Source organism: Silurus aristotelis, assembly GCF_946808225.1.
Source record: "Silurus aristotelis genome assembly, chromosome: 8".
Classification (NCBI taxonomy): domain Eukaryota; kingdom Metazoa; phylum Chordata; class Actinopteri; order Siluriformes; family Siluridae; genus Silurus; species Silurus aristotelis.
In genome coordinates, this window is record NC_139581.1 from 9116125 (window position 1) to 9143260 (window position 27136).

General features: G+C 37.4%; 2 protein-coding genes across 5 annotated transcripts in view; one reads left to right on the forward strand and one right to left on the reverse strand.

Moving 5' to 3' along the window:
* prg4a (proteoglycan 4a) lies at positions 1–8195 on the forward strand. Its single transcript, XM_083548017.1, has 14 exons — positions 1–105; positions 923–1053; positions 2649–2765; positions 2935–3048; positions 3177–3224; positions 3482–3556; positions 3924–4037; positions 4404–4607; positions 5126–5212; positions 5547–5686; positions 6047–6203; positions 6348–6443; positions 7193–7318; positions 7577–8195. The coding sequence occupies exons 2-14, from the start codon at positions 978–980 to the stop codon at positions 7681–7683; spliced, it is 1461 nt and encodes a 486-aa protein (XP_083404143.1). The 5' UTR covers positions 1–105; positions 923–977; the 3' UTR covers positions 7684–8195.
* tpra (translocated promoter region a, nuclear basket protein) overlaps positions 6571–27136 on the reverse strand; it is a 27180-nt gene continuing 6614 nt past the window's right edge. Inside the window, exons 13-51 of one of the 4 annotated variants that reach the window (XM_083547726.1) lie at positions 26693–26800; positions 26387–26607; positions 25564–25724; positions 25047–25174; positions 24678–24826; positions 24027–24189; positions 23783–23917; positions 23554–23694; positions 22770–22935; positions 22322–22494; positions 21926–22078; positions 21637–21753; positions 20974–21177; positions 20634–20824; positions 20367–20514; positions 20147–20284; positions 19863–19994; positions 19629–19759; positions 17851–18061; positions 17357–17515; positions 16633–16831; positions 16225–16421; positions 15871–15944; positions 15507–15703; positions 14918–15172; positions 14374–14522; positions 13628–13708; positions 13075–13236; positions 12795–12914; positions 12197–12281; positions 11634–11842; positions 11286–11357; positions 11112–11203; positions 10420–10529; positions 9389–9487; positions 9139–9298; positions 8871–8983; positions 8491–8580; positions 6571–8027 (exon numbers count right to left, since the gene is read on the reverse strand). In XM_083547726.1, coding sequence (XP_083403852.1) covers positions 7969–8027; positions 8491–8580; positions 8871–8983; positions 9139–9298; positions 9389–9487; positions 10420–10529; positions 11112–11203; positions 11286–11357; positions 11634–11842; positions 12197–12281; positions 12795–12914; positions 13075–13236; positions 13628–13708; positions 14374–14522; positions 14918–15172; positions 15507–15703; positions 15871–15944; positions 16225–16421; positions 16633–16831; positions 17357–17515; positions 17851–18061; positions 19629–19759; positions 19863–19994; positions 20147–20284; positions 20367–20514; positions 20634–20824; positions 20974–21177; positions 21637–21753; positions 21926–22078; positions 22322–22494; positions 22770–22935; positions 23554–23694; positions 23783–23917; positions 24027–24189; positions 24678–24826; positions 25047–25174; positions 25564–25724; positions 26387–26607; positions 26693–26800 — 5652 coding nt within the window. In that variant the 3' untranslated portion in view covers positions 6571–7968. Of the gene's footprint in view, positions 8028–8490; positions 8581–8870; positions 8984–9138; positions 9299–9388; positions 9488–10419; positions 10530–11111; positions 11207–11285; positions 11358–11633; positions 11843–12190; positions 12282–12794; positions 12915–13074; positions 13237–13627; positions 13709–14373; positions 14523–14917; positions 15173–15506; positions 15704–15870; positions 15945–16224; positions 16422–16632; positions 16832–17356; positions 17516–17850; positions 18062–19628; positions 19760–19862; positions 19995–20146; positions 20285–20366; positions 20515–20633; positions 20825–20973; positions 21178–21636; positions 21754–21925; positions 22079–22321; positions 22495–22769; positions 22936–23553; positions 23695–23782; positions 23918–24026; positions 24190–24677; positions 24827–25046; positions 25175–25563; positions 25725–26386; positions 26608–26692; positions 26801–27136 lie in introns of all 4 variants that reach the window. The other 3 variants (XM_083547725.1, XM_083547724.1, XM_083547723.1) reach the window with 3 other exon arrangements.

Sequence of the window (27136 nt, forward strand, 5' to 3'; positions counted from 1 at the left end):
CAATGTCCTGGTCCAGTCGAGAAATCCAGCTGCTTGTTGCTATATAAGAGTCAGAGTCAAATGTACAACAGAGAAGCATTCTGAGATCAACAAGATTACCTGCAGGTAAGATCTAATCTTCAGCTACATTTTCTAGTTACACAGTAAATATACTGCACTCTTTAAATATATGTGCATCTAATTTTAAATTTAATGTTTTTGAGATTTTGATATGGAAAAAATACCTGTGTATAAATGTATTTCTTAAATAAAATGTAATTCAAACAAAATAAATATGCAAAGAATATCAATTCCAAACAAAAAATAAATAAATCACTTTGTTTTACAATCATTAGTACAATCATTAATAAAACAATGATTTAAAGGGTAACATATTATATGTACTGTAGGTTTTGTCCATTTTCATTAATAACAACTTCTTGTGAAGAATTGATTTATTAATTAAAGATTTTATATATATATATATATATATATATATATATATATATATATATATATATATATATATATATATATATATATACATATATATATATATATATATATATATATACATATATATATATATATATATATATATATATATATATATATATATATATATATATATAGTAATAATAATCATGGACTTAATCATGGATTTTTTTTTTCTTTTAATATAATTCATGAAAATATAATTTCATACTTTAAAGGTCAAAGAACACCTTATATTACAAGTTTTGTCTAAGCATTTACCAGTTATGGCACATGTCTTAGCTATCTTTATTAGCTTTACATGCATTTTCCTTATAAAGCCATGTTTAAAACTTTGTTTAAATGTTTGTTTAAAACTTGATGTACTTGTCTATACTGTAATAACAAAACCTCTGTATTTAATACTGAACTGATATTGTAATTTATATGTATTTTCCACCTTTCTTAGATTTTGTTGTTTGGATCATTCAGTGTTGAGAGTGAACAGTTTGAAAGTAAGCGTTATGATGGCTGGATGGATGCTGATTTCCTCTGTGCTGCTGAACGCCTGCGTTCTGCTGCAGCTTTGTGCTGCTCAAAGTCAGTCTTCTTCTACACATACACTAGTAGCACACTTTCACCTTTTTCTGTTGTGAGTATTTACCTGTTTACCTAAAAGGGCAAACGACAATAATACTATCTATAGTATTTGCCCTACTTGCAGAGTACACATTCATTCATTCATTCATTCTCTCCCGCTTATCCGTAATTCGGGTCGCGGGGGCAGCAGTCTAAGCAGGCCCCCGCCTTCGACTGCTGCCCAATCCTCATAGCACCGTCCCTCACGGTCCCTCCTGCAGGTGGTGAGCCCACGGGAAGCAGAGTACACATCTGTTTTCATTTATTAGAAAAGAAAATGACACCTTTTATTCCTTGATTCATTCATTCATTCATTTTCTCCCGCTCATCCGTAATTCGGGTCGCGGGGGCAGCAGTCTAAGCAGGCCCCCGCCTTCGACTGCTGCCCAATCCCCACAGCACCGTCCCTTACGGTCCCTCCTGCAGGTGGTGAGCCCACGGGAAGTATTCCTTGATTCATGTTGGATAAAAAAATTTTCTAAATGGGTTTATTAAGCTAAAAAAATAAATAAATACACAAATCCAACTTTCAATTTTAAAGTTATTTAAATTGTTTTGATGACAAATACAATATTTTTTTAAATCATTATCAGAAAAAAAGAGTTAAATTAAAAACCTTTAAGAGTACTCTGGTTTGTTTCTCCGTTTGAGATTCTGTGTAGGAACCAAGCATTAAACTATAAGAGAGGTTTACATGTAAAATGAATTTATTTGATCTATTTGCTGATGGATATTCAATTTTCATTGTCCCGAGGTTCATTCCTTTAGTACTGTACTCTATTGCACAGTATCTAAGTCTGATGAATATAATTTTTTAACCCTCATGACCAGAGATGGAAAGTTATGAGTTACAAATACTGTGTTACTGTACTTAAGTAGATTTTTTCTGGTATCAGTACTTTACTTCACTATTTATTTTTACCTTTTTATTTTTACTTATAAAATGTTTTACACAGATATCTGTACTTTCTACTTCTTACATTTTCAAATCAGGCTTGCTACTTTAGTTTTAATCTATTTGGTGACATGATCAATATTTTTTCTTTTCATTGCACACAGTTTACAGCCCATCAACAAATTTTTTTTTCATTGCGTGACTTATTCAACCCACCACTGGTGTATCATTTCCTGGCTCTCACACACCACAGATGGAGGCCAGCCTACAAAGCTGTGGGGTTAATGTGGATGAGACAGAGGGAGTCAGCGATGTAAACACCTGATCACCTGATCATCATCATCTTTTCTCTGCTTGTGTTCTATATGGTAGATGTTCAGTCTGGAAACATTCATTAGATAACATAATGTGAAATAATTTTAAATTAATATATTAATATGACGTGAGGTCCAGTTACCAGTGTAGTAATGGCTACTTTTTACTAAGTACATGTCAGAGCCCAAACTTTAACTTGTAATAACTTGAACGTGTATTCGGTACTTTAACTTAAAGACTAAGTGTCTTTTAAAAACATGAGTATCGCTACTTCCTCTTTGAATGAAAGATACTTTGGCCATCTCTGCCTATGACCTTTCGAATATGTTTGTGTTTTTTTATGTAGAGAGCTGCAGGGGGAGATGTGGAGAACCATTCTCACGTGGGCAGATTTGTACCTGCGATGATGACTGTCTCACTTACAATGAATGCTGCAAGGATTACGAGGAAGTCTGTACCACCCGTAAGACAGATTTAGACATATTCCATTTATAAACCCTATGTCCTTCATAGCTGATTACAAAAATCAACTCGTTATTTGATGCCCATGGTATCTGTTAGCTAGGATTTTGTCCAGGTGCAGGTGATGTGTTCTATAGATGTGGGTAAACTGGTATGTTGTAATTTCTCAGGTGGCTCATGCAGGGGTCGATGCCGAGAAGCTTTCAGGAGAGGGAGAGAGTGTGAGTGTGACCCTGACTGCACCCTCTACAACTCCTGCTGTCTGGACTACAGTGCACACTGTGGTACGGCATCCTGCTCTCCTCAGAGCATTTTATTAGATTTTATAGCAATCATTTTTATCATTTTGTTATATTGCAAAAATACAAAAAGATAAAAGTTTTACTTCTTTCATCATGTTGGTTATTTTTAGATGTGAATAACAGTGCACCAGAATTCAGGAACGACAAAAAGTCAGGAGGTGCAGTATAATTCTAATATCTTATTGCTATTCAGATTGAATGAATTCCTGCTACAACATGAACATCAGTATATATACTAAACAACACATTCTGTTAGAAATATATCAAGCTGCATTAAACAATGGTAATATTAAACTGCAATTTTAACAGCAATACCTATTATTATTATTATTATTATTATTATTATTATTATTATTATTATTATTATTATTATTATTAATATATCTTAACATCATGTCATTCCTTCTATTCTCAGGTGTGTATTTATCTTGTCCCGATGGCAGTTTCAGATCAGCAATTCCTCTACACGCTCCTGATGCCAGTGCAGATGGTAAGTTTCAGCTCCAATCAGAAACCACTGTCAAAATGTAATAAATAGCTGAATATGATTTACACTTAGTAAGTAACTTTTAGTAAGTGCCCAAAATACATATTGACATAGTCATCTGTTTCACATGCCATGATGAGATGATACAAAACCTTTCCTGGGCAATAGAAAGCAGAGCATACATGTGGACCACACTTAGTTGCATTTTGATATTTCTTTAAAAAGTATGACTGGCTCTAATTGACTCTTCAGTACTCTTCTGTGTCTTGCCCTTGAAGCCTCTACAAGTCTGTGTATTCTGGCAAAGCTGTGATGAAAATCTGATCTCAAATTCTTATCAGATAGTTATGTGTCATGCTTTTTTACACAGGAGGCAGTGTTGTGGAACGAGTGCCACTTACTCAAGATCTGGCATCACCTCCTGCTACTGATGCTAATATTTACCTCCCTCTTTTTGCTTCAAACCCTGTGGAAAACACAACGGGTAAGACATACGATCTGTCACGGAAAATTCTTAAAAAATGTAATGAAGTTATGTTAAGAACCTCTTACTGAGATAAACTGGCACAGAAGCGGATCGTGGTTGTGAACAATTGCAGTTTTCAGTTACTGTGTTTAAAACCTGAAAGATTTAAACTGCTGATCTAAACTGCGGCACATGAAGCAATTTATGCAATGTATTTGTAATTATAAAATAGACTAAACATGCACTTCAAATACAACATATTCCATTGTATCTTACTAAGTTTGATTGGAAGATCAATATATATCAATATGAAACATATTAGCTGTATTTTTGTTAGCCATGTCCTTCTGAACTGAACTGTAGCTGTTGTTCTCCCTACTTCAGGCCTATCCCATGCTGAAGCTTCCTCTCCTGCAGAACCCTTCACAGATGGAAATGGGCACATCCAGGTTTCTGTGTCCTTCACCGGTCAAGTGAGTGGAGACCCAAATCAAACCTCTGATGTCTCTGAGCCTTCTCCTGGAAGGCCAAGCACACTGGCAGACATAGCCCAGGCTTTAGAGACTGCCAATACAGCAGAACAGCCACGTAAGAAGTGCATCTCATTAATGAAAGCACATAATGTTGTTGGTTTTTATTTAGAAACATAATGGGTTGGTCATAATCCTTATTATTTATTTTGCAAACAACATTATTCAGATATAATGTTATCATATTTATAATATAATAATTTATTCAGATTTATTTTCACTTCAGAAACATATCACAGTTCACAGTTCAAAGGAACCTGACGTGCCGTCCACTTTTACAGAGAAATAGGAAGAAAAATAGTAGAAATAAAAGACAGATAAGCATAGAAGGGATGTCAACTTTTCAGCTTATCTAGTAACATCACAGCAACATTTGTCCAACTCTGAATAGTGTTGTCCTTTGCGCCGTTATACCTGGCAGTGGTAGCCAAGTAAAAGTTGTGGGAGTTGATGCAGACAGCTTTAATTTAATGAAATTCAGATTGTGACTGTAGATACGTTAAGGAACACTACAAGTTTTTTGTTTTACTTGATCAAAAACGACATCAGTTAGACTTTCAATATCTCCCTTAAAAGACCAAAGCTCTGGCCCGGACCTATGCAGTGGCCTCCCGATCAGCGGCGTGACCTCACCGTTCAATGGCTCCATCATTGTTTTCCAAGGTAATTATCCCTAATTTTAAGTCAATTAAACATTTCCTATCATTATATTCAAATATTCACCAAGGCCTGCACTTTAGATTTTTTAGCAACACAAAATGAACATTTAACCCTTCCTATATTTGTATCTTTCTGGTTTGTACGCCTAAATAAATGATTTGATGAGGACAATAGTATTTAATCCTTTTATTTTTACTTTCCTCTCCAGTTCAAAATGACCTAAACATATGATATACATAAAAACGCAATTTCTCATTTTCACAACCAGTAAACATTTGATCCAAAAATAACTTCTTAATATTTATTGCTTTGTTTTGATTCTCTTCTTCACACTCAGGTCATTTCTTCTTTTTCCTGGACCCCAAGACCAGAGCAGCTGGTCCTGCTCATAATATTACAGCAGATCTGGGCATTCCTTCTCCCATAGACACGGCTTTTACTCGCTGCAACTGCGAGGGCAAAACCTACATTATCAAGGTCTTTGGTTTAATGTCACTGCCTCTAGTCATAAATCGAGGGTGTTGAACTAATATTTGGGAGGGTCAGAGTTAAACACTGTGGTGATTTTCATAATTAAAAACATTTGATTTGTGAGGATCATCGGGTAATTACTAGGTATAAGTAGGTTCTGAAAATTTGCTGCAGCTCTCTTTAAATAAAGGAGAAAATAAACAATATTTCAGTCTTGAATGATGTTTATAAACTGTGCTATAATGAATCTAGTATATGTTGCAATATTTTGTGTTCATATCAGTTAAAGCTTGTCTTTAGCACTTATTACAGTCAACTGTAGCAGTCAATGTCCTCAACACCTAATCAGTTTTTCCCTCGGCACAGGATGATAACTACTGGAGTTTTCAGAACGGTGTGATGGAGTCTGGCTACCCCAGGTCTGTGTCTAAGGACTTTGGAGGACTTTCTGGAAGTATTGTTGCTGCTCTCCCCATACCTGCCACAAGGAACAGGCCTGAGACCATTTATTTCTTTAAGAAAGGTGAGAAAATGGTAATATCAAGATTAAGAAAAAAACATATTTTTACTCCCACAACTTCATTATATATTAGACTGAAGGCTCATGTCGAATAAACCATTCTACACATTAAAAATCACTTCCTTAATCATATTGCCTTTGCTCTAGGAGGTACAGTGCGGAAACTAACCTACCCTGGTAGTGGCCCGACCTGCGCTGGGAAGAAAGGAAAGAACCCTGCATCTGCTAAGAATCACCAACCAGGTGAGAAAATTAGAACTTCACTGATTTCCTTATGCAAATCAGTGATCTCTTTATGCAAATAAAACTTTGCATTGCATGGCAAACAAGCACATATTTCACACTACAAAATGTTTTACTAACATTATAATAAATATGCAAAATATTCTATTAAAACAGCTTTAGATTGTGAAGTTCATCCACTATGCAAATGCATGTATTAGTACTTTAGGAGGAATGTTACAGAAGGAGTACAGTAACAGAAATTTGTTAAATTATGGCCAGGCTATTATCAGAGCTGCTGCAATAGACAGTCTCGAATCAGAAATCTAATCTAATCTGATTTCCACATCACTGTGAAAAAGGACGAATAAACAAATAACCCAGGGATAATTTGCAATGAAAATAGTTCTAATTTGTCAGGGACATTAAAGTGCATTTGGTGTTTCAAATTCAGTCTGCTATATATAAGAACACATAAGCTGCATGAAATATAATTCATATCTGGAACAATAATTACAGATTTCCTTGCTCAGCCTATAAAGATGAACCTTGATAGGTGAATCTAAGTCTTAGTAAAAATTCCAGTTACTAGTGACATTATTAATATATACTATATATTATTACGCCCAGTAGCCTGACCTGTCAGGCCTTAAACATTTTCATAAAAATAAAAAAAAACCTCAAATTCCACACAGATCTGTCTACTAATCATTCGAGCATGGATTGCTTTAAAACTTTGTCTTTTAACCTCTACATTTCCCTACAAAAAGTCCGTCTATTTGGAGAGATCAACATTGCACTTAAGTGGAAAGGATTCCCCACTCCAGTGACCTCTGCTTTGTCCATGCCCAACTCAAGAAAAACTGATGGGTTTGAACACTACGTCTTCTCCTGGCGTAAGTCTGCTTTTACCCACCCAGCATTCCAAAGCTGGCTGTTCCAGGCTAAATGTAAACCTTGCTAAGCATGTTAAGTGACAACTTATAACATAGAAAAAATACAAACTCTGGAAATTTGGACCCCCTGTACATCGAATTCTTAAAATCAATGTAGAATATTTGAATGAAGATGAAAACATGTTCACACAATGGTGTCCAATTTGTGCTTTAAATAATATAGAGTTTTGAATTTTTTTTGTTTGTTTGTTTTTACAGCTAAAGTCTTCAGCATTAGGATCAGTGGTGAGATTCCTGTTCTGACGTCTCCTGTTAAGCCGCCTGCTGAGAATGATGTCAGAAACTGGCTCAGCTGTCCTCAATAGATGAATCCAAAGCAAAGCTAAACCCTAAAGCTTGCCATTCATCAGCAAGCACTTTTTATTACCAAATAACACTGAACAGCTTTATTCATTATTAGCAAAAAATCATTCAGACTAAAAATAGCAATTTGAAAATCACAATTAAGCAAAAAGAACCTAACTACAGAACATAAAAAAAGTCATAATATTTACAAAAGAAAATCGGTACACTGAGTGCGTAGCTGTATTTCTTTTAACATGTTTGGATGGAAATAATGGAGCGATTTCACAACTAGTAATGAGATGTAATCAGAACGGCATGCCCCTGTTGAACCCTCGGCCACGGCCACCGCGAGGATAGCCCATACCTATGAAAAAAAGAGAAGAAAAAAGAAATAAGAAAAAAAAGACACACTGAATATTGACAATTTTCCATTGGTGCTTTGACCTAATGTCCCTGCAATGAATGATAATATGTTACAAAGCTGCATTTTTCCTGCATTTGCACTCTGCATCATTAAATATTAAAATAGCCATTTTGATCTTGTGTGTTTTGTTCACTAGTGCACTTCAAGTTACTGCACTCCAATACTGACAACTCAAGCTATATAAAACATCTGATTAAACACATCCACAATCCATCAGATGAATACAATTATTTATTTATTTATTTCATATTATTATTATTTTTTATTCCTATGTTCCTATCAGTAAAGCTGGCTGATAGATTCAAGCCTCATGAGGTGTGTGATATATATGAGATGAGGTGAATCTTCGCATTGCAGCATAAACAGACATTCAGTCTGTGGATGTGAAAGAGAGACTATGTACCTCTTCTGATAAGCTGGGCTCTGCGTGGGGGCTGGGCACTCTCTCTGCGAGCTCTCTCGGCAGGCCTGGGCTGCTGGCTGCTGCTCGTGTCTGCAGGAACAAAAGTGAGGGAAAAGTCAGTCCTAAAATTCAGTATAATACTTTAGATACTACTATTTTTAATGGTTAAGAGTGAATTTGCAGACTTATTTGGTATTCAAATACATCAATTACACTTTAGTTTGTACTACAGCTACAACAGGTAGCGAATGCGAGTCTCAGTGCAAACTCAGGCATCATGTATTGTGGAGTGTGTGTGATGTGCTTTTAAAGACAAATCCATCAATTCAGTGTTATAGTTCAGAGTTCTTTGACCTGAAATTTTGAAGTCTTGTGTTTACCTGGAGCAGAGCTGGAGGTTGGCTCTTGGCTGGTGGAAGGGAGGCTTGCATCATCAGAGGGCTGAGCAGGCTCTAGTTCAGACTGGCTCTCCAACGATGCCTCACCACTCGTTCTGTTCATGAACACAAACCTTATTACAACCTAATGTAAATCAAGGATTGATTATAAAATACTTTCTGAGAACAAAATCTATTCAACAGGGCGTAAATAAAAGTCAACGTTTTACAATAAAAACAAATGTGGCCAATAAAAATTATGCTCCCCTACCCTTCACTTTCTGCTTCTGCCATGAAGACATCATCAGCATCATCTCCAGGAACAGCTTCTCCATGTCCAGTCAGACCTGATGTGGATGTGCTGACCATCGGGACGGACTGTGAGGCTGGTTCAGACACATCCGAAGGCTGACTCTCAGCAAAAACACTCACTTTACAAACAAACACAGGTATTAGTAAAAAATTATTTAAAAAATGGAAAGGAAATCTTGTGACAACTGGCAATGGATCTAAATGGCTACCTGGAGCTGCGACCTGCAGAGGTGTGGTGGGAACACTCCTGCCTCCAGATTCATCATCATGAGCAGCCAGAAAGAGAGGACTTTCATACATGCCTAAACCTGACACATAATTGTTTTTTTTTTTAAGTTTGGAAACACCTAGACTTTTAACATTTTTGACACTTGCATGTTCCTCCAGTGTTTTATGTAACAAAATAGGTAAAAGGCAAGAACATAAAACAATTGGACAGTGAATGACTAGAAAAATGTCTGTGGACAGATCAGTCCAAATGTGGCATTTTTGGCTCTAAAACGAAAACGTATGTAAGATTTGAGCAGACTGAGCAACAAACCCACAATCAAACATGGAGATGGAAGCTTATTAGTTTAGGGTTGTTTTTGGAGCAAGGAAGGTTGAAGACTTATTCGAATGAAAAGAATACTAAACCAACACGGCTACCACGCCATACTTCCAAACCATGCAGTTCTGTATGGACTGCAGCTAATTGGAACCAACTTCATCATACAACAAGACAATGACCCGAAGCATGCGCCCAAGCTCTGTCAGATTTAAAGTGCAAATATTTGGCAGGAGAATTATCAATAATGGAATGGCCTACCCAGTCACTGCACCTAAATCCTATTAAGATGCTCTGGAATGAACTGGATTACACAGCCAGACAGATATATCAAACTAGTGAAGAACACCTATGGCAAGTTTAACAAAAGGCATGGCAAAGTATTTTAGCTGAATATTTGGAGAAACAAATTGTTTGGATACCAAGTGTTTGTAAAGCTGTTATCCATACTAAGAAGATATTTCAATGAAAATAAAGTGGTCAAAGTAATTAAATTGCCTAGTCTGTTGCATATAAACAGAAGAAACATGCATGTGTCTCACAAAAACCCATAAAAGTAATGTGGCTCCAAAAGTTTGACAGACTCCCAACATGTGCAAAAAAACAGGTGGTGAAACACAATTATAGAAAGGAGAAAAATAAAGAAACTTTAATATTGTTGACATAAACCATGTGATGTTTTGGGAAACTGACCACCCTGAGATGCTAGCTGACCCAGATCTGAGTGAGATGAGCTTGTCTGAGGAATCATGTCCTCTGGAGGACCGAAACGGAACCGTGGGACTCCAGCAACCTGAGGAGAACTGTGACAGACACAGCCAGAGTAAAAGAGCACATGATATCATCCATCGCCTTTACATCTTTAATGAAATGTATAGAATTCAATGCTAGAACTTAAAAAAAAAAATTTTTTTAATGGAAAATTAAAAGATTTTTAAATTTTGCATTACACAGCATTTTGCTTTTGGTATTCTTTATCAAATAAAAATAGTTTGCCAAGAAATTCATATCCATCATTTACTGTGTAAGCTTCCCTGACTGAAACCCCCCCCAGATTGGACAACAGTCCTAACACACAAATACAAAATCTAGAATCCAACAATGAGAGACTCTGGTCCCCTCCTCAGTCAAGTATTTTATAAAGCCATTCGTTAATCTGATTATTGTAATTTTATTTACTTTCCTAATTTATGCACAATATAGTACAGTTTTTTTTTGGGTACACTTAAAATCTACTTACAAAACATGCACAAAAATAATACCTATAAGTAAACATTTAAAAACGCTTAGCAGTATTAAACAAAGAAAAAAAAAACAACTGCATGACAGATTCCATGATGTAGAAATGATGTAACCCCTCTCGCATAGAGAAATATTTTACTTACTGTATAGCTTCAGCAAAACCATCATTCCGATGAGGAACCACTAAAGTTGGAGTGCTGGGAACCATACGATCATCATCATCAAAGAAGTGTTGCTGCTGGAGAAATAATATTGTAAGTGAAAAGAAAACATTAAGTATAACACACCAATAGAAGGAGAGAGAGAGAAAGACATACCATGCTTCCTATTCCTGGCGTGAGCTGGGGCACACGGCTCGTTGATTGGCGTCTAGTCTGGCCTGCCTGCCTCTGTATAGAAAGTAAAGCACAAATTAGTTTTCCTTAGACTTAATCATATTACACTATAAAATAAACTAATCCTAAAAAACTTTGTAATTGCTTTGGACAGCCATACCTATCAATATTGCAAATGGTTATTACTGTACTGTTGCTAAAAAGAATTAAAGAAACATTTTCTAGAACATGTGACTTATGACTATGACTGATAACCATAGGCAAGCAATCAAAATATTACATAAACAAAAATTGCACAGTCTTTACATAGATATGGTAAGAATACTGCACCTGCATGAGTGGGGGCCCGAGTTCAGGGACGGGGTGAATGTTGAGGCGAGGTGGGGGTGTCTGATGTGGTCTGCGAGGTGACTGGGGCAGTCGGGGCACTTGGGAGGACAAGGAGCTGCAGGAGGTACCTGTTGTGCTGGGGGAAGGCTGCACCTCCCTCATGGGATCTACTGCAGGAGACGGCTCCATGGTGCTGACATTTGCTTCACCTGGACACACAGTTAAAATTCATTCATTAGATTTGTTTAAAAATTGTTTACTGCTGGATAATAATAACGGCCAATGACTGTTGGTTAGAATAAGGCATGTTTTAAAAAAAAAATAAATAAATAAAAAAATTATATATATATATATATATATATATATATATATATATATATATATATATATATATTTGAATTTACCACAGCAAGAAATTTGGGCAGTCAGGGGCAGAGATATGTACAGTAATCATTATACTGAAACTTTTACAAGCTCATTAACAAAACAAGAATATTTGTGCATGTAGTGAAATTTTTTACGCGCGCGTGTGTGTGTGTGTGTGTGTGTGTTTGTACCACTACTTTGAGAATCAGCATGCTTCTGGATGGATTCTGATGGTCCCTGACTCTCCTCATTCTCAGTGCCCGGCTCAGTGGCCTCAGCTGTCTGTAAAACAGCACAACAAACAATAAACAGATTATTTAAATATCTAAAGAGAAATGCAAGTTCATATACTGAAACTTAACCTGTATTGTATTCAAAGCTTGAAATAAACTGATGACCACTTGCAATACATTTTATTACAATACAATTAATTTTTTTGGCAAGTTCGGTGTGGCTGAGATTTGATCATGATCTTCAGAACCAAAGTCTAGTGCATTAACACCTAAGATACCAACTCCCTAATTTAAATGAAAGTGCAAAATGGTTAAATAAATAAAAGTTAGATTTTGCTGTAATAAAATGGTTTTAGAGAAAAAAAGACAAGGATTTGTTTAATGATTTAGGCATGCAGTGTGAATAAGCTACACCAGTAATTCTAAGCTTCCAATGTCATCCTTGGCTTTATGGCCTCAGTTCTAAACTAAATAAACATCTTCAAATGAATCCCTTCTCTCCTTTCAGTCATTCAAATCTGTGCTTAAGTTTTTAAATAAAATGTAAAGCGGTATACTGTACCTCGGTGTCCTCGCCCTCAAATGGCTCATTGACATCTCCACTGCCTTCATTACTCTCCTCTCCCTCTGCCATCGTTCCCTCATCTTCATCTCCATCATCCTCTTCCTCCTCTCCGTACTCCTTAAGGATGAACAGAATAAACAGAAAGATGTAAAACATGCTAAATGTAGGTACTAGAAAACACTTTTTTTCAGTTCCTGACATAAAACAGATCTTTGATATTTGTCAAATTAAACGAGGTATTAAATGCGGTCTCTGGTTTTCATGCTACGTGTCTGACCTGCCCAGCATCCTCTACACCCTCCTCATCACTGTTGCTGTCTGTTTCGATGACTATGATATCATGCCTGTGCTCAAATGCTGATTCTTGAGATTCGCTCACTTGATCCAAAGGAACAGATGGAGACAAGGTCTCTTCGACACCTAATACATTGAAGCCATCCTGCAATACACAAACACATAAATGCATGCACATATTAAAAACTTATTATATAAAATTTATTAAACTTATTAAAACAAAGAAAAATTATGTATATTGTAAAATATTCATTCAAGTTTCAGAAAAGATACCCTTCCAACCTTCTTAATTAGGCAGCATTTGTGCACCATTACAATAAAAAAATATTCTAAAGGCAGGGAAGACCTCATTCAATTCAAATTCTCTTATCTCGTTTTCGTTATTTATTATTTTATTTTTTTTACGGAAACATGGAGGGCATATTTGTGTTTGTATGTTGACTCGAGTGACTCAATCTCAAAAATTATGTGCATCGGTGTTCGATGAAACTCAATGTTTAGGCACATAAAATTCAGAAAATAGTAGAATGATTTACTTCACTAGCATCTGGGACTTCCAGTGTAATTTCAGGAGCTTCAGCTTCTGCATCATTACTCTCCTCAGTGCCGATATCCTCCTGCAGATATAAAATAACCTTGTTAGACAGCGTTTAAACTAAAAACGACAAGACTTACACAGAATCAGATTGTTATTTCTTCTAGGCCTGTCTAAAAACGTAAATTTTTTGGCAAACAATTGCTGCAGTATGGAACAGGTATTTTTTAATTTTTTTTCATTTCTATTCCTCCCACGTAATGAGGTGAATTGGGCGAGAAGAGCCTGATGGCTTACTCGCCATTTCCGTAGCAGTTTTTTTGCGGGGTCGGGCTGCTAGCCCAACGCCCACACTCCTCCTTTCGCAGCCAGACTTGGGACCGCCCATGGCGGAGTACTTTATTCCCATTCCCACAACTGAGCACCCATGAAAGGTTAAGGGCCTTGCTCAAAGGACCAAGAGTGACAGCCTTGTTTTGCCGAGACACGAACCCACAACACCCGGATCCAAAGTACAATGCCTTAACCACAAATCTGCCACCTCCCCAAACAGATAATTCAATCCATAATAATAATTTCTCACACACACACACACACACACACACACACACACACACACACACACACACACACACACACACACACACACACACACACATTAGTAGAATTAAAATTATTTTATATAATTAAAGCTCACATGTACACAAACACGGACATAAAATCGACATTTCTACAAATGAAGCACACCTCCAGGCCGACTCGCTGGACAAAACGGATCTTCTTCGCCACAGGGGGGTCATTAAGATCATCCTGTGTGCTCTCGGTCACCTCAGTGGTGCTTTCCAGCTCCTCCTCTCGTACACGCTTCTGCAGAGACGACCCTGCACTCGCAGACACTAAAAGACACAAAATGTACATAGACATCACACATCCTTTCTTACTGCAGTTATAAAACGAAAATATACATGGTTGCTAGTTCATTGGCATAATTAGCATGAGAGATGCGCAATTATTCATATTTTAGTTATGATTATGGGCTTATGAGATTATATCCATCAGAATTATTTGATGAAGGCTCAACTAATTGGGTGATATTTTACATTAGTTTTTGTTTGAAAAGCCAATCCTAATGTCCCTTTCCAATACAAATTATAGACACACATACATACATATATATATATTTATTACACACACACAAATCAAAGCTGGTATTGGAGGTGGTGCACGGTGTGATCCTATTATTGGCTGTCTGATTTCCATACAATGAATAGTAGACAGAGCTCATATTTACCTGTGCCAAACACAGCAGTTGACGTGGACGGTCTCTCCATCTGAGAGCTGTGCACTGCCTCCACCATTGGCGCTGCTGGTTCTTGACTGGCCTGCTGTTGTGTGGGCTGGACAAAGGCTGTGGCTTGGCTCGGCTGCAGTGTGATGATTGACTGAGTGCTCTGAACATTTGGACTGGTGGAACGAACAGAACCACTACCAAATACAGTCACGTGTTCTACCGGAGTCTCCGATGGCTGCAGAGCAGTAGGGATTGCTAGGATAAAAAAAAAAAGTACATTATTTAAAACAACTGATAACTAGGATTTAGCTTAAAAAAAAAAAAAAAAAAAGATTTTCTAATAAATAATCTGTCCCTCTGAATAAAAAATGTAATTAAATAATAGATGAAAAAATAAATTACGTTTACAAATTGCACCACTATACTATAACTATATATTTCATATCTCATTATCTATAGATCTTGTAATTTTTAAGAGGGCACATTTAATAAGCCATTTCAATATTTTCTTAAGAAGAACTTTTGAACAATCTGTATTTTATGCTTGTTCATTACATTGCTCTATAAAAACAGAGCTCAGTTTTCTCACCCTCCTGCGTCTCCGTCTGTGCTGTGGGCATGACCGTGGCGGTCGGCGTTGGTGTGGTAACAGTAGCAGGTGTTATCATTGGTCTGATGCTTGCTCTTGGTGTGGCCTTGCTGCCCGGAATTGAAGGAGGTTTGCCGGATGCTCCAGCTACAGGGGTGGGTTTGATGTTAGCTGTAGGTGGCTCACTGGCACTGGCACTGTGGATCAATTATAGAAGTGAGGATGCCATTATCACAATAGTTTATCAGTGAAAATTGCATGATTGTTTCAGGTCTGTGTAGAAAAGTTCACAAGACTTGGAGTGATTACACTGATTCGACATGAATCAGTTCCCAATTCCCTTCAGTTCCCAGAGTTCCATTACCTTCCTCTGTCTGCAGCAGGTGTGGACTTTAGTGTGATCTGTCTGCTTTCAGAGGGCCTCTGCTGATCCTGAGACTGTGAAAGAGTAGCGGGGTATGTTTAGGGTTATTTGTTTTATTTTGAAAACAATCAGCAAAATAAACTGATTAAATGTAATTCAGTCTTTTAATAAGCAACAGAAATGTAACATACAGTAATATTAAATCCAGACTGAACAGAAAAGTAAAAAAAATAAAATAAATCATTAGCTGAAGACACAAGCACATGCAAAACAGTAATGTTTTATTTTAAAGAATGAAGGAGGACTAATTCTAAACAGGGAAATGCTATTATCCTGGTCTCCAAGAAATTATACCTTGTTTGGACCCTGCTCCAGGAGGTCATCGCGTTGTTCTCCATGTCGTTCCTGTTGCTCACGCAATTCTCTCAGCTCTCGTTCCTGACGACTAAGCCGCCCTTCGTACTGAGACTTAAGCGCACTCATCCTCACGTCCAACTCCTCTCGCTGCTGCTTCAGTTCCTCGTTCTCCTTGGTCAGCCTCTCTTTTGCACCTGGGTCACACACATTCACAATTACAATTCCGCTAAACTCAGTCAAAACTCTAATCTTACATTGCTGGTTGAACCTACTAAATTTATTTCTATTTGAATTCTCACTAATAAAAATACGATATTTTGCAAAACAGCCAATGCTCTTATTTCAAAGGATTAGAACTGGTCTCATTTTAATGACAAATATTTAGAGTGTGTATTGCACACTTACTGTTGAGCAGGCTGATCCTCTGCTTTGCTATCAGAATGGCTTTCTTGGTCTTTTCCTCTTTCTCAGCACTCTGCTGTTTTAGCTGTTCCTCATGACTGCTCTTCTCCTGAAGCTCTGTACGAAGACGTGTCAGCTCTGGTTGAATCTGAGCGAGTTGCTCCTGAAGACGCTTCAGCTCAGCCTCCCGCTCTCCTGCCGCCTGCATGTCAGTAACACAAACTATGGCTTGCACGCAGTCACATGACTGCAATGTTCTCTCTGTTTTCACAACAATCTTAGTTCCACATAACCTCATAAGACAGCTTACACTTTACACTTCAGGAAAGAAAATCTTTTAACCTTATCTTATAATTATAAGTAGTAATAAAAACCTACATAGTTTCATTCCAGTTTGATTTGTGATGCAGCCGAGACAAATTTGTGATGTCTCACTCACCCATTATCTATATACAAGGCGAAAAATCACTGTAATGCTATTTGATTCTCAATAAGTGATTCTGTAAAATAACAGGGTACATACAAATATAGATCTAACAAGGTGCAATATTGTTACCCTCATTACTTCCAACCTATTGCTTTCTATAATTACACCTTCGGACACAGTGCATGCATAATGGTTCCATGTTTAACTGTTCTTGCAGAAAACAAAACAAATGGGACGGTCATATTTAGTATCAATTCATGAGTAAACTAATGAAGGAATAAAATAAGATAATGATGGTACCTTTTGTATGCTCTCCACCTGTGCTTCTAGGTCCGTAGTTCTACTCTGGGCCTGGCTCAGGGATGTTTTTAGGGTCTGGATCTCCTGCACTGAAGCCTGCTGTGCCTCAATCAATGCTTGCTCAGCTTGTGCAGGTTTTGCAGCCGATTCTACAACCATCTGAGACAGCAAAGCAATACAAAGTGTCAAAAGAAAGAACTAAGACCAAAACAACACACCTAATTACAAAATTTACAATCATACACCGAAAAGTGTTAACATCTATAACCAGCTCAGGCTGTCGAGTGAGTTTTCCAGGTGTAAAAAAAAATAACAGCACTGAGATAAACATTGTGTATTACAGTAATACAAAAAAAAGTAGACGATTTAAATAAGGTGCTGTTTATAGTCCTCTCGCTTCTTAAGAATGAGTATTAGAGTATTTGCTTCATTTCTCAAATATTTGAGCCTGTTGACAGGAAATGAATGAAGGACGTGTCCCAACTCGAATGTACCTTGTCATGCTGGGCCTTAAGCTCCTCGTACTGGGTTTTGTAGCGGCGGCCGATCTTCTTGACCTGTGTAATGGTTTTGAGCTTCTCCAGAATGTCTTGAGTCTTGGCTTCCAGCTCCTTTTTTAGATTGTCTCTCTCTGAGGTGAGCTTTCCCAGATTCTCTCTCAGGTTCTGACCCTGACTCTGTGATGCAGACATGGATGCATTCGCCCTGTTCACACACACAATGATAAAATTGTCATTAGTGCTATACAATGTATTTGCAATCACAGAAATGGTCCTTAAATAAATCACAAAAAATAGAAGATGCAATTGGTCGCTCTATCCCATTATTAAATGTGTTATTCCAGACTGTGCTCAACAGTACTGGACAGTAACGAAGTAAATACAATTCCTTACTGTACTTAAGTAGCTTTTTCGTGTATCTGTACTTTACTGAAGTGTTTCTATTTGGGGAGATGCTAACTTCCCTACATTTCAAAAGTCAAATATCTTTTGCAAAAATCATTTGGCAAAATCAGTCGTTGTACATTTTACTGGAGTAATATTTAACCTAGTGTACAGTGCCTTGCAAAAGTATTCGGCCCCCTTGAACTTTGCGACATTTCAGGCTTCAAACATAAAGATATGAAACTGTAATTTTTTGTGAAGAATCAACAACAAGTAAGACACAATCCGGAAGTGGAACGAAATTTATTGGATATTTCAAACTTTTTTAACAAATAAAAAACTGAAAAATTGGGTGTGCAAAATTATTCATCCCCCTTAAGTTAATACTTTGTAGCGCCACCTTTTGCTGCGATTACAGCTGTAAGTCGCTTGGGGTATGTCTCTATCAGTTTTACACATCGAGAGACTGAAATTTTTGCCCATTTCTCCTTGCAAAACAGCTCGAGCTCAGTGAGGTTGGATGGAGAGCATTTGTGAACAGCAGTTTTCAGTTCTTTCCACAGATTCTCGATTGGATTCAGGTCTGGACTTTGACTTGGCCATTCTAACACCTGGATATGTTTATTTGTGAACCATTCCATTGTAGATTTTGCTTTATGTTTTGGATCATTGTCTTGTTGGAAGACAAATCTCCGTCCCAGTCTCAGGTCTTTTGCAGACTCCATTAGGTTTTCTTTCAGAATGGTCCTGTATTTGGCTCCATCCATCTTCCCATCAATTTTAACCATCTTCCCTGTCCCTGCTGAAGAAACGCAGGCCCAAACTATGATGCTGTCACCACCATGTTTGACAGTGGGGATGGTGTGTTCAGGGTGATAAGCCGTGTTGCTTTTACGCCAAACATAACGTTTTTCATTGTTGCCAAAAAGTTCGATTTTGGTTTCATCTGACCAGAGCACCTTCTTCCACATGTTTGGTGTGTCTCCCAGGTGGCTTGTGGCAAACAAAGTATTAACTTAAGGGGGATGAATAATTTTGCACGCCCAATCTTTCAGTTTTTTATTTGTTAAAAAAGTTTGAAATATCCAATAAATTTCGTTCCACTTCATGATTGTGTCCCACTTGTTGTTGATTCTTCACAAAAAATTACAGTTTCATATCCTTATGTTTGAAGCCTGAAATGTGGCAAAAGGTCGCAAAGTTCAAGTTCAAGCCGAATACCTTCGCAAGGCACTGTATCTTTACTTTTACTCAAGTAGCAATTTGTGTACTTCATCCACCACTGATGCTCACTGCTCAAATCAAATGCTAAATTAAACAAGTAAATGCTAATATTAGATGTATATCGTTAATATGTTATGAGGGCCTCAATTAGTTTTCTTACTGACCTGGCCAGCTCACTCTTCAGTTTGGCAATCTCCTCAGTGAGCTGCTGGATGCGTTTGACTTGGGCCTCTTTCTCCGATTGAAGTTTCTTACTTTCCTCCTGATTGCTATCTTTCTGCTGACTCACCAGTTGCTACACACACACAAAATCATCATCATCTGTTCTTGAAAACCTACCAAAATGTGTTTTTATATTTTATCTCAAAAAGTACAAATAAAACTATAGAGCTGCAGACCTGAGTGCGATTCTTCCAGCGTTTGACATCCTCCTCTAAAAGTCGCTTCTCAGCCTGCAGCATGCCATTCTGCTCACTCAGATCTGCGTTGCTCTCCTGCAGAGGCCTCATGTCTGCCTCTAGCTTAAGCATCTGAAAGAAAAAGAAAAAAGAGCATAGAGCGTGCTTTAAGAATAAATCCTGGGTGTTTATTAAATGACAGCAGTAAGTAATGAACATAGAGTAGAACATCGATGTACAGAATAAATTATTTCTAAATATAAAAGGTTATTAGATATGCATGCCTTGGCCCGATTCTGCTGCAGCTCCTGCTCCAATCGGTTCTTCTCCTCCTTAAGCATCTTGTTGGTCTCGGTCAAAGCATTCAAACTCTCCAGTCTTTTTAGTTTCTCCTCCTGCTGAGCCATGGCCTTTGTATTCATCTGTGAAGATCCGATGAGCAGTTAAAAGCAATTTGAACCAGAAAACAATGCTTATTACTTTGTGACGTATGTGGCTTCCAACCTGTAGTTTGTCTCGCTCGGCTGTCAAACTGTCCTGGACCTCCTTCAGGTCTTTTTCAAGGTGCTCCATGCGCTGTTGGTAGCGCTGTGTTTCTACCGTAGCAACCTCAAACTGAGCCTCAGCGATCTCTTTCTCCCGACGCACAAACCTAAAGATTGTGGAATGCACAAAGATACATGGGTGATATACACAATAAAGATTTACTCCACACAGGGAAGGGAGGAAAAAAAAAAAAAGATTGCCTGTAGGAATAAAGAAAACATTCACCTGAGGATCTCAAGAATCTGCTCTTGAGTTTTGTCCTCCTCGTTAAAAGAAACGTTTAGAATGCCCTCTCTGGTGGCGTGCTCCTGAACAGTGGCAGCCATTTTAACACTCAACTGTTCGATCTGTTCATGGAGCAATTTGTTCTGCTTCTGAAAGCCTTGTAGTTGCTGCTCCTGTTTCCCCAGCTCCTCCTGAACACAACATCAATAATCAAAGTGTGAAATAAAGGACTGAGATTGGGATCACCTTACACAAATAAGGTTAGAAGTCAATAAAAGCGGATACAAAAACTGAAAATTGTGAAGCAAAGTATCAAAGGTTACACCTTTATATTCATTACCTTTAGGCTTTTCTCTTGCTGTCCCCAGGCTATACAGCCCTGCTGGAGCTCAGAAGTGGACTTTTGAACCTTTTCCTCCATTATTTTGAGGCTTTTTGCTACCTCTTGGACCTGTTTCTTAGCAGTCTGTAAAGCCGCAACGTCGGCAGCATGCAGCATGAGCTCCCGTTCATACTTATTCTGTGCCTCTATAGCCAGCTTAGCCTGGGGAAAAGAGGGCAAGAAGTTTACTACATTTTTCTACATGCCAACAAAATCATTCCAAAAATGTATAAAAGTCAATGTTCAAATAAATGTCAAATATAAAAAATAAATAAAAATAAATACATTTTGGTACATTTATATCACACATCAAATCACTTAGCTTTAATAAAATATATAAAAATAAAAAGAAAGATTCAGTGATGACAATACTACAATAAATGTATAACTTCAATGCTTTTAAGATTGTGGAAAATCAGATTATTATATGCATATAGAGAAGCAGTCCACACTGTACAATCAATCTTATTTGAAACATGATTATGATTTATTTACATCAAATTGACTGCACTGGTTAGATCTCACTAAATTTGTGGCATGGCAGATTTGGAGTCACTATTTATATGTTTTTCATGAACAATATTATTAATATAAAATCAAACAGATTATTGGTAGACCCACCTGTTGCTGGCTGTCCTGTGTGGCTTGTTGCTCCTTAGCTGCAGCAGATGATGCTCTCTGTAGTGCATCTTGTAACTCTGTCTGCATTTCTGTCAAACTGTGTTTCAGCTGTTTTACCTACCACATGGTAAGAGATCAATAAATAAAAAAATTGCTTGTTATACCTAGTCATAAATTTCTTTCTCCTCCTCTTAGTCTGAGACGTGCGAGAGCTGCCTGTATAAAAGTAAAATTTAAAACATGGATGTTAAACGCTGCCATTATGGTAAGTAAAAGTCCGCTTTCTTACATGTTTCTCTACATTCCCCACAGCCTTGAGCTTCTCCTCGTGCAGCTCCTGCTTCTCTTTTTCTGCCTCAGCCATCCGGGCCTCCAGCTGCCTGTTAAGCTCCTGGGCCTCCTTTAGTTGGTTCTCAATGGATAATCGTGCCTCCTCAAGTGCCTGAACAGGACATAAGACACAAGTGGAGTAATCTATCGGTTTAGTCACATACATGCTGTTTTGCTGGCCATCCCATCCATCAATATTTAAAATCTCCACTATTCATGATAAAAAAAAAATAAAAATTAATAAATAAATAACTTTCAGACACACCCGATTACAAATTTTGAGAGAGCGATAATAAACTTGGCCTTGGAAAGGTGCCAGTGTAAAATGAATAACCTTAAAAGCAGCATGTCCCACCTGTTTGTCCTTGCTGATATAATCTTCCAAGCTGAGCACCATAGTCCTGTATTCTTCTAGATTGTTCTGTGCGCTCTTCAGGCGCTCCTGCAGATCAGAGTTCTGATCCTCGGTTTGCTGCAGACGTGAACGCAACTCCTCGACCTCCTGCTCAGGAACACCTGAAGCTTCAGCTAGAGAGAGAAGCAAGAACGAGATTTCAGTAATACAAGTTCTCAAAGTAGCAAGTTTCTGTGTCTGTTCGGTATGAATAGCTTACGAATAACATCTTTAAAAAGATAACATTTACTATCCAAAGACAAATTAATCATGCAAAAGGACAAATACATGTGTTCTTATTACACTAAACTGTACGGATCATGTTTGCTTTTTTATTAGTTTAGTTCTATACAATGAAATGAAAAAGCCTCTATATTGTTAATATATTGAATACTAAAGCAGCATCTACCACTGGATGACACTTTGACAGGCTGTTTGTTGTTTAGATTCTCCAAATTGCTCAGCTGCTGTCTCAGAGTGTTAACCTGCTGCTCAGTGCTCTTCAGAAGCTCCTTGGTCTTCTGGTGCAGAGCGTTTTGCGCTGCCAGTTGCTTCTTAGCCTCTACCAGCTGTACCTAAGCATGACAAGTCCAACAAACAAGAATTAAAAACAAGACAGGGTATGTGTTTCTACATGAAAATAGAAGTTACATTTAAAGGAAAGAAACTAAAGAAAAATAAACAGGACATGTGTAACAATTGTTTGCATTAATTAAAATACACCAGGGCTCAAAATCTAAACATTTAAACAGTTCTAATGAAAACAATGCAAACCTCTTTACACATTTATTTCGTATATAAAACAATGATTAATAAATATATGCACATACATACAGTAAGCTAGCAAACACTTAATTGCATGAAATGATAACTGTGTATAGTTATGTACGTGACAAATGAAATTGAAATCTGAAGTACCCTTCCTGTTGGATAACCGGATTTTAAAACTTGAGCCAGTTCAATAATTAACTGGAAATAAGTTATAATCCATCATCAAATTGTCCATCACTGACCGATAATTTTTTATTTTTAATTAGTTAGAATCCACAAATACCACATTGTTGTATCATATATAATTTAACCACTATTATTATTATTATTACAAAAAATTAGTGAATAAAAGTTAACAGTATCAAAAGAAGTGTGAGTACAAGAATGATGAAAAAAAATAAAAAGGTCAGAATAGGGCTTACATCTTGGTTGCGCTCCACCATATGCCTCTGTTCTACCTCCTGTTCAACTCTCTTCTTCATCTGTGCAATCTCCTTCTCCAGATGCGTTATCTGGTTAGCATAGCGCTGCCTGATATCCGCCTCAGATCGCTCCATCGTTAGCTAGAACATCAGAGAGCAGTGAATATTCACCTTCATGGGTAACACGCATCACAGAAATTAGGTGTATACTGGGTAATTAGAGTAGTACCTGAATGGACTTTAAGTTGGATAGCAACATGTTCTGTCCACGCTGCTCAGCCAGAATGGACTCCTTCTCCTGGTAAAGTCGACTCTCCACCTGCTTCAACATGTCACGCTCCTTACGCAGATTCTCACATCGTATCTAAAAGAGGAAATAAAAATTCATCTAGGAAGCAAACAATACTAAAAATATAACATTATATCAGCATCAAACATGACAACATTCAACCGAGCATGAGTTTCAGACTCACCTCAGCCACTGCTACTTTCTCGTTGGCTTCCCGCAGATCCTGCGTCATGGTGTGGATGATCTGCTCATATTTCTGAGACGTAGAAGAGAGCTTCTGAATCTTCTCCCGCTGGGAGTTGATCTCTCTTCTGTAGCTGTTAAGATTTTCCTGAAGCATCTCATACCTGCCAGGCAGCACAGAGTAGTTAGATATCTCCTTTCTGATTCGCAGGTGGCCGAAACACATTTTGACACCATGAAGTCCTAAAAGCTTATTGCAGCTGCCTGTACTGCATAAGAGTTACCAAGCTGCAGTTACTGTTACAGTTAAGTTACAAGATGTGACTGAATGGCCAGTTGAGTCCACCACAAGGAAGAAAGAGAATAAAGAAAAGATGAATTTACATACTTGGTGTCTGACCAGTTCTTTTAACAAAAAGCTTTTATACTAGAAAAAGCAGTCAAGCATAATATTGTGAGGCATTAGTCTGTATTGCATATTTTAATAAGTTAATCAGAAAGCTGGTTGTCAAAGTGACTTTTCTTTTTTTGGACTGATAAACAGACAATTTAGAACACATTTCAAATTAGCCCGTGTGAGTGTGGACTAGGCCCGGGGCATGAAACAGACACTCTGTGGGTTGCTGGTCCCTGACAGCGCAGCACCACTCACCTCTTAGAAGCAAATTCCAGCTGAGAGGAGATTTTGGCCTTTTTGGAGATCAGGTCAGAAACCTGAGACTGCAGACGCTCATTCTGCTCATTCAGAAGCTTATCATTCTCTGCCTTCTCCTTCTTATAGGTTGCAAAGGCTTCATTTAGCTACAGAAAAGGATGTGTACAGTTTATAAGTATAAAGATCAAAGCAAACAATCTTAATCAGAATTATGATTTCGAACAATAACATCTGGCTTCTAGTCTCAAGTAAAATATTCTCTTTATTATTACTTAACATTTAATAGTTAAAAATTAATTAACACAGATGAAGTCGACAGTTCTAGCGTGCTTGGGTCATTATTGCCAGCACTGCTGTGGGACTGACCTGTTTGAAAGCCACTTTAGCCTGTATGGCCTGGGCTACCTCTGAAGCTACAGACTGGCTTACTGCAGATCGAGTAGGTGTAACCACAGGTTTGTTAGTGGTAGAAGACTCTGTGCCACAATCTGAGCCTGAAACACCACAAAACATGTACTTCCTTAAAACAAATGTCATAAAAACGTCAGTAGAACAGATAACAAAATAAACTCAATAATTAATAGACAAATCTTGGCGGTTTTTTAAAGATTTTGTTTTCACGTTCTTATAAGGGAAAGAAAAATATAATTTCTATTAAAAGAAAAGTCTATGACTACATTTTGCACCATAAAAACATTTATAATTATGATTGCAATGTAAAATATTTGGATCACTTAAAAACAGTTTTACATTGCAAATAAGTAAAAATCAGGTATAGTATTATGTATATTTTTTTATGCTGAATATTACAACTACTTTAAAATCTGATGATATGAATAAATAGGCATTTCCAGGTTCAATAAAAGTTTACTAGTTAGCTTACTCTGTGGAGGAAGCTCTACCCCAGCCGTCTGTAACAGGATGCGGTACATGTCTCTCTGCCTCATGGCCGAGTCAGCCACTTGCTTCTGCTGGTTTCTCTGCTCCTTAAACAGCTCCAACTCCTTATGTGCCTTTTCCAGTTTCTGCTCAAACTCTGTCTGCCTGCAAATGTGATTGATGAGGTATAATTAAAACTCAAATCTTGTGATTGTTGAACAGTCGTATGTAAAACGAAGCTACCATGCTCACTTTTCTGACTGAACCAGATTGTGATTAAACAAAAAACAAAGTAAAATTGTCACATGAAAATATTCATTGATTGAATGCATGTGGAGTCTTAGCTATATAATTATTTTAAATAGTGATCCAACAGAAAATACAGCAAAAGATTAAAAGCGTTCTACAAATTCTCAGTCTGAGGGAAATAAAAACACTGCCTAAACAGATGCTGAGATTGGTGATCAGATTGGCATCAAAACAAAAGATACAAGATGAAGTGTATAAATGCATGTAGTCTAGATAAGGGGTCCGCAACCACCGGGCCGTAAACCGTTACTGCCCTTTCAACTCTTGCATGTAAAAAGAATAAATAATTTAATAATGTTTATTTATATTCATTGATTTTGCAGTCTGCAGACAGTTTTATTTTTAATTTTAAATGACCATTTACACCTATACCAATTTCCCGTATTTGTTTCAGTCAGTCTGCATTATGGTTAGTTAATGTACATTTTCATTATATATGTAATAATGAATTGCGTAAAACTGGTCTATGGTGTGAAAAAAACTGAACTGCTGGTCTAAATGGTTTACTTGTAGTGTACCTGGCAATCTTGGCCTCAGTTGTGCTCTTCTCATGTTGCTCCTCCAGCTCACGTATCTGGATGAGGAGGTTCTGGTTTTGCTGCTGGAGCTCCTCCACACTGCGGAACGCAACCTGGCGTTGGCCTTGAATCTCAGAGCTGCTGCTTACGGCGGAGTTCAACTCATCTCGTACTACTTTGGTCCCTCGCGCCTCCTCCAGCTCCACCAGCAAAACACGCACCTGTCACAGGTAATATTGTATAAGAAATGGGTTTTCTCCGTAGATGCATAATGCAACAATGCAATATGTAATCAGACAACAGTACCTGCTGAGACAAGTCTGCTATCTGTTTCCGTGCCCTCTGATTCTCTTTCTCCAGCAACAAGGCTCGCTTATTCACCTCATTCGTTTCTTCCTGTTGTTTATTCATCTCCTGGGAAGAAATAACATTAGCAGATGACCAAAGGCTTAATGTTTTTTATTTCCAGGTTAAGAATAAAAAAGAGATTTTTACATAATCTTTATGGCAAATGATGGAAAGTCGTTAAAAATAATTAGTAACATTAGTACTTTTAAATCTACTAAACTAAACCTAAATAGATGGGTATATTTCAGGAAATAGCCTGAATATTTCAAAGCTAAATTTTATTTACCGTATTATCCAGACTTTTAAGCGCACCCATATATAAGCCCACTGAATTTTACAAATATTATTATTTTTAACATAAATAAGCCGCGCCTGTCTATAAGCCGCAGGTGTCTACACTAA

Coding starts and splice junctions, on each gene's coding strand:
- prg4a (XM_083548017.1), top strand. CDS start 978: ATGATGGCTGGATGGATGCTGATTTCCTCTGTGCTGCTGAACGCCTGC. Junction 3,225..3,481: donor GAACGACAAAAAGTCAGGAG/GTGCAGTATAAT, acceptor TTCTATTCTCAG/GTGTGTATTTATCTTGTCCC. Junction 6,444..7,192: donor TGCTAAGAATCACCAACCAG/GTGAGAAAATTA, acceptor CCCTACAAAAAG/TCCGTCTATTTGGAGAGATC.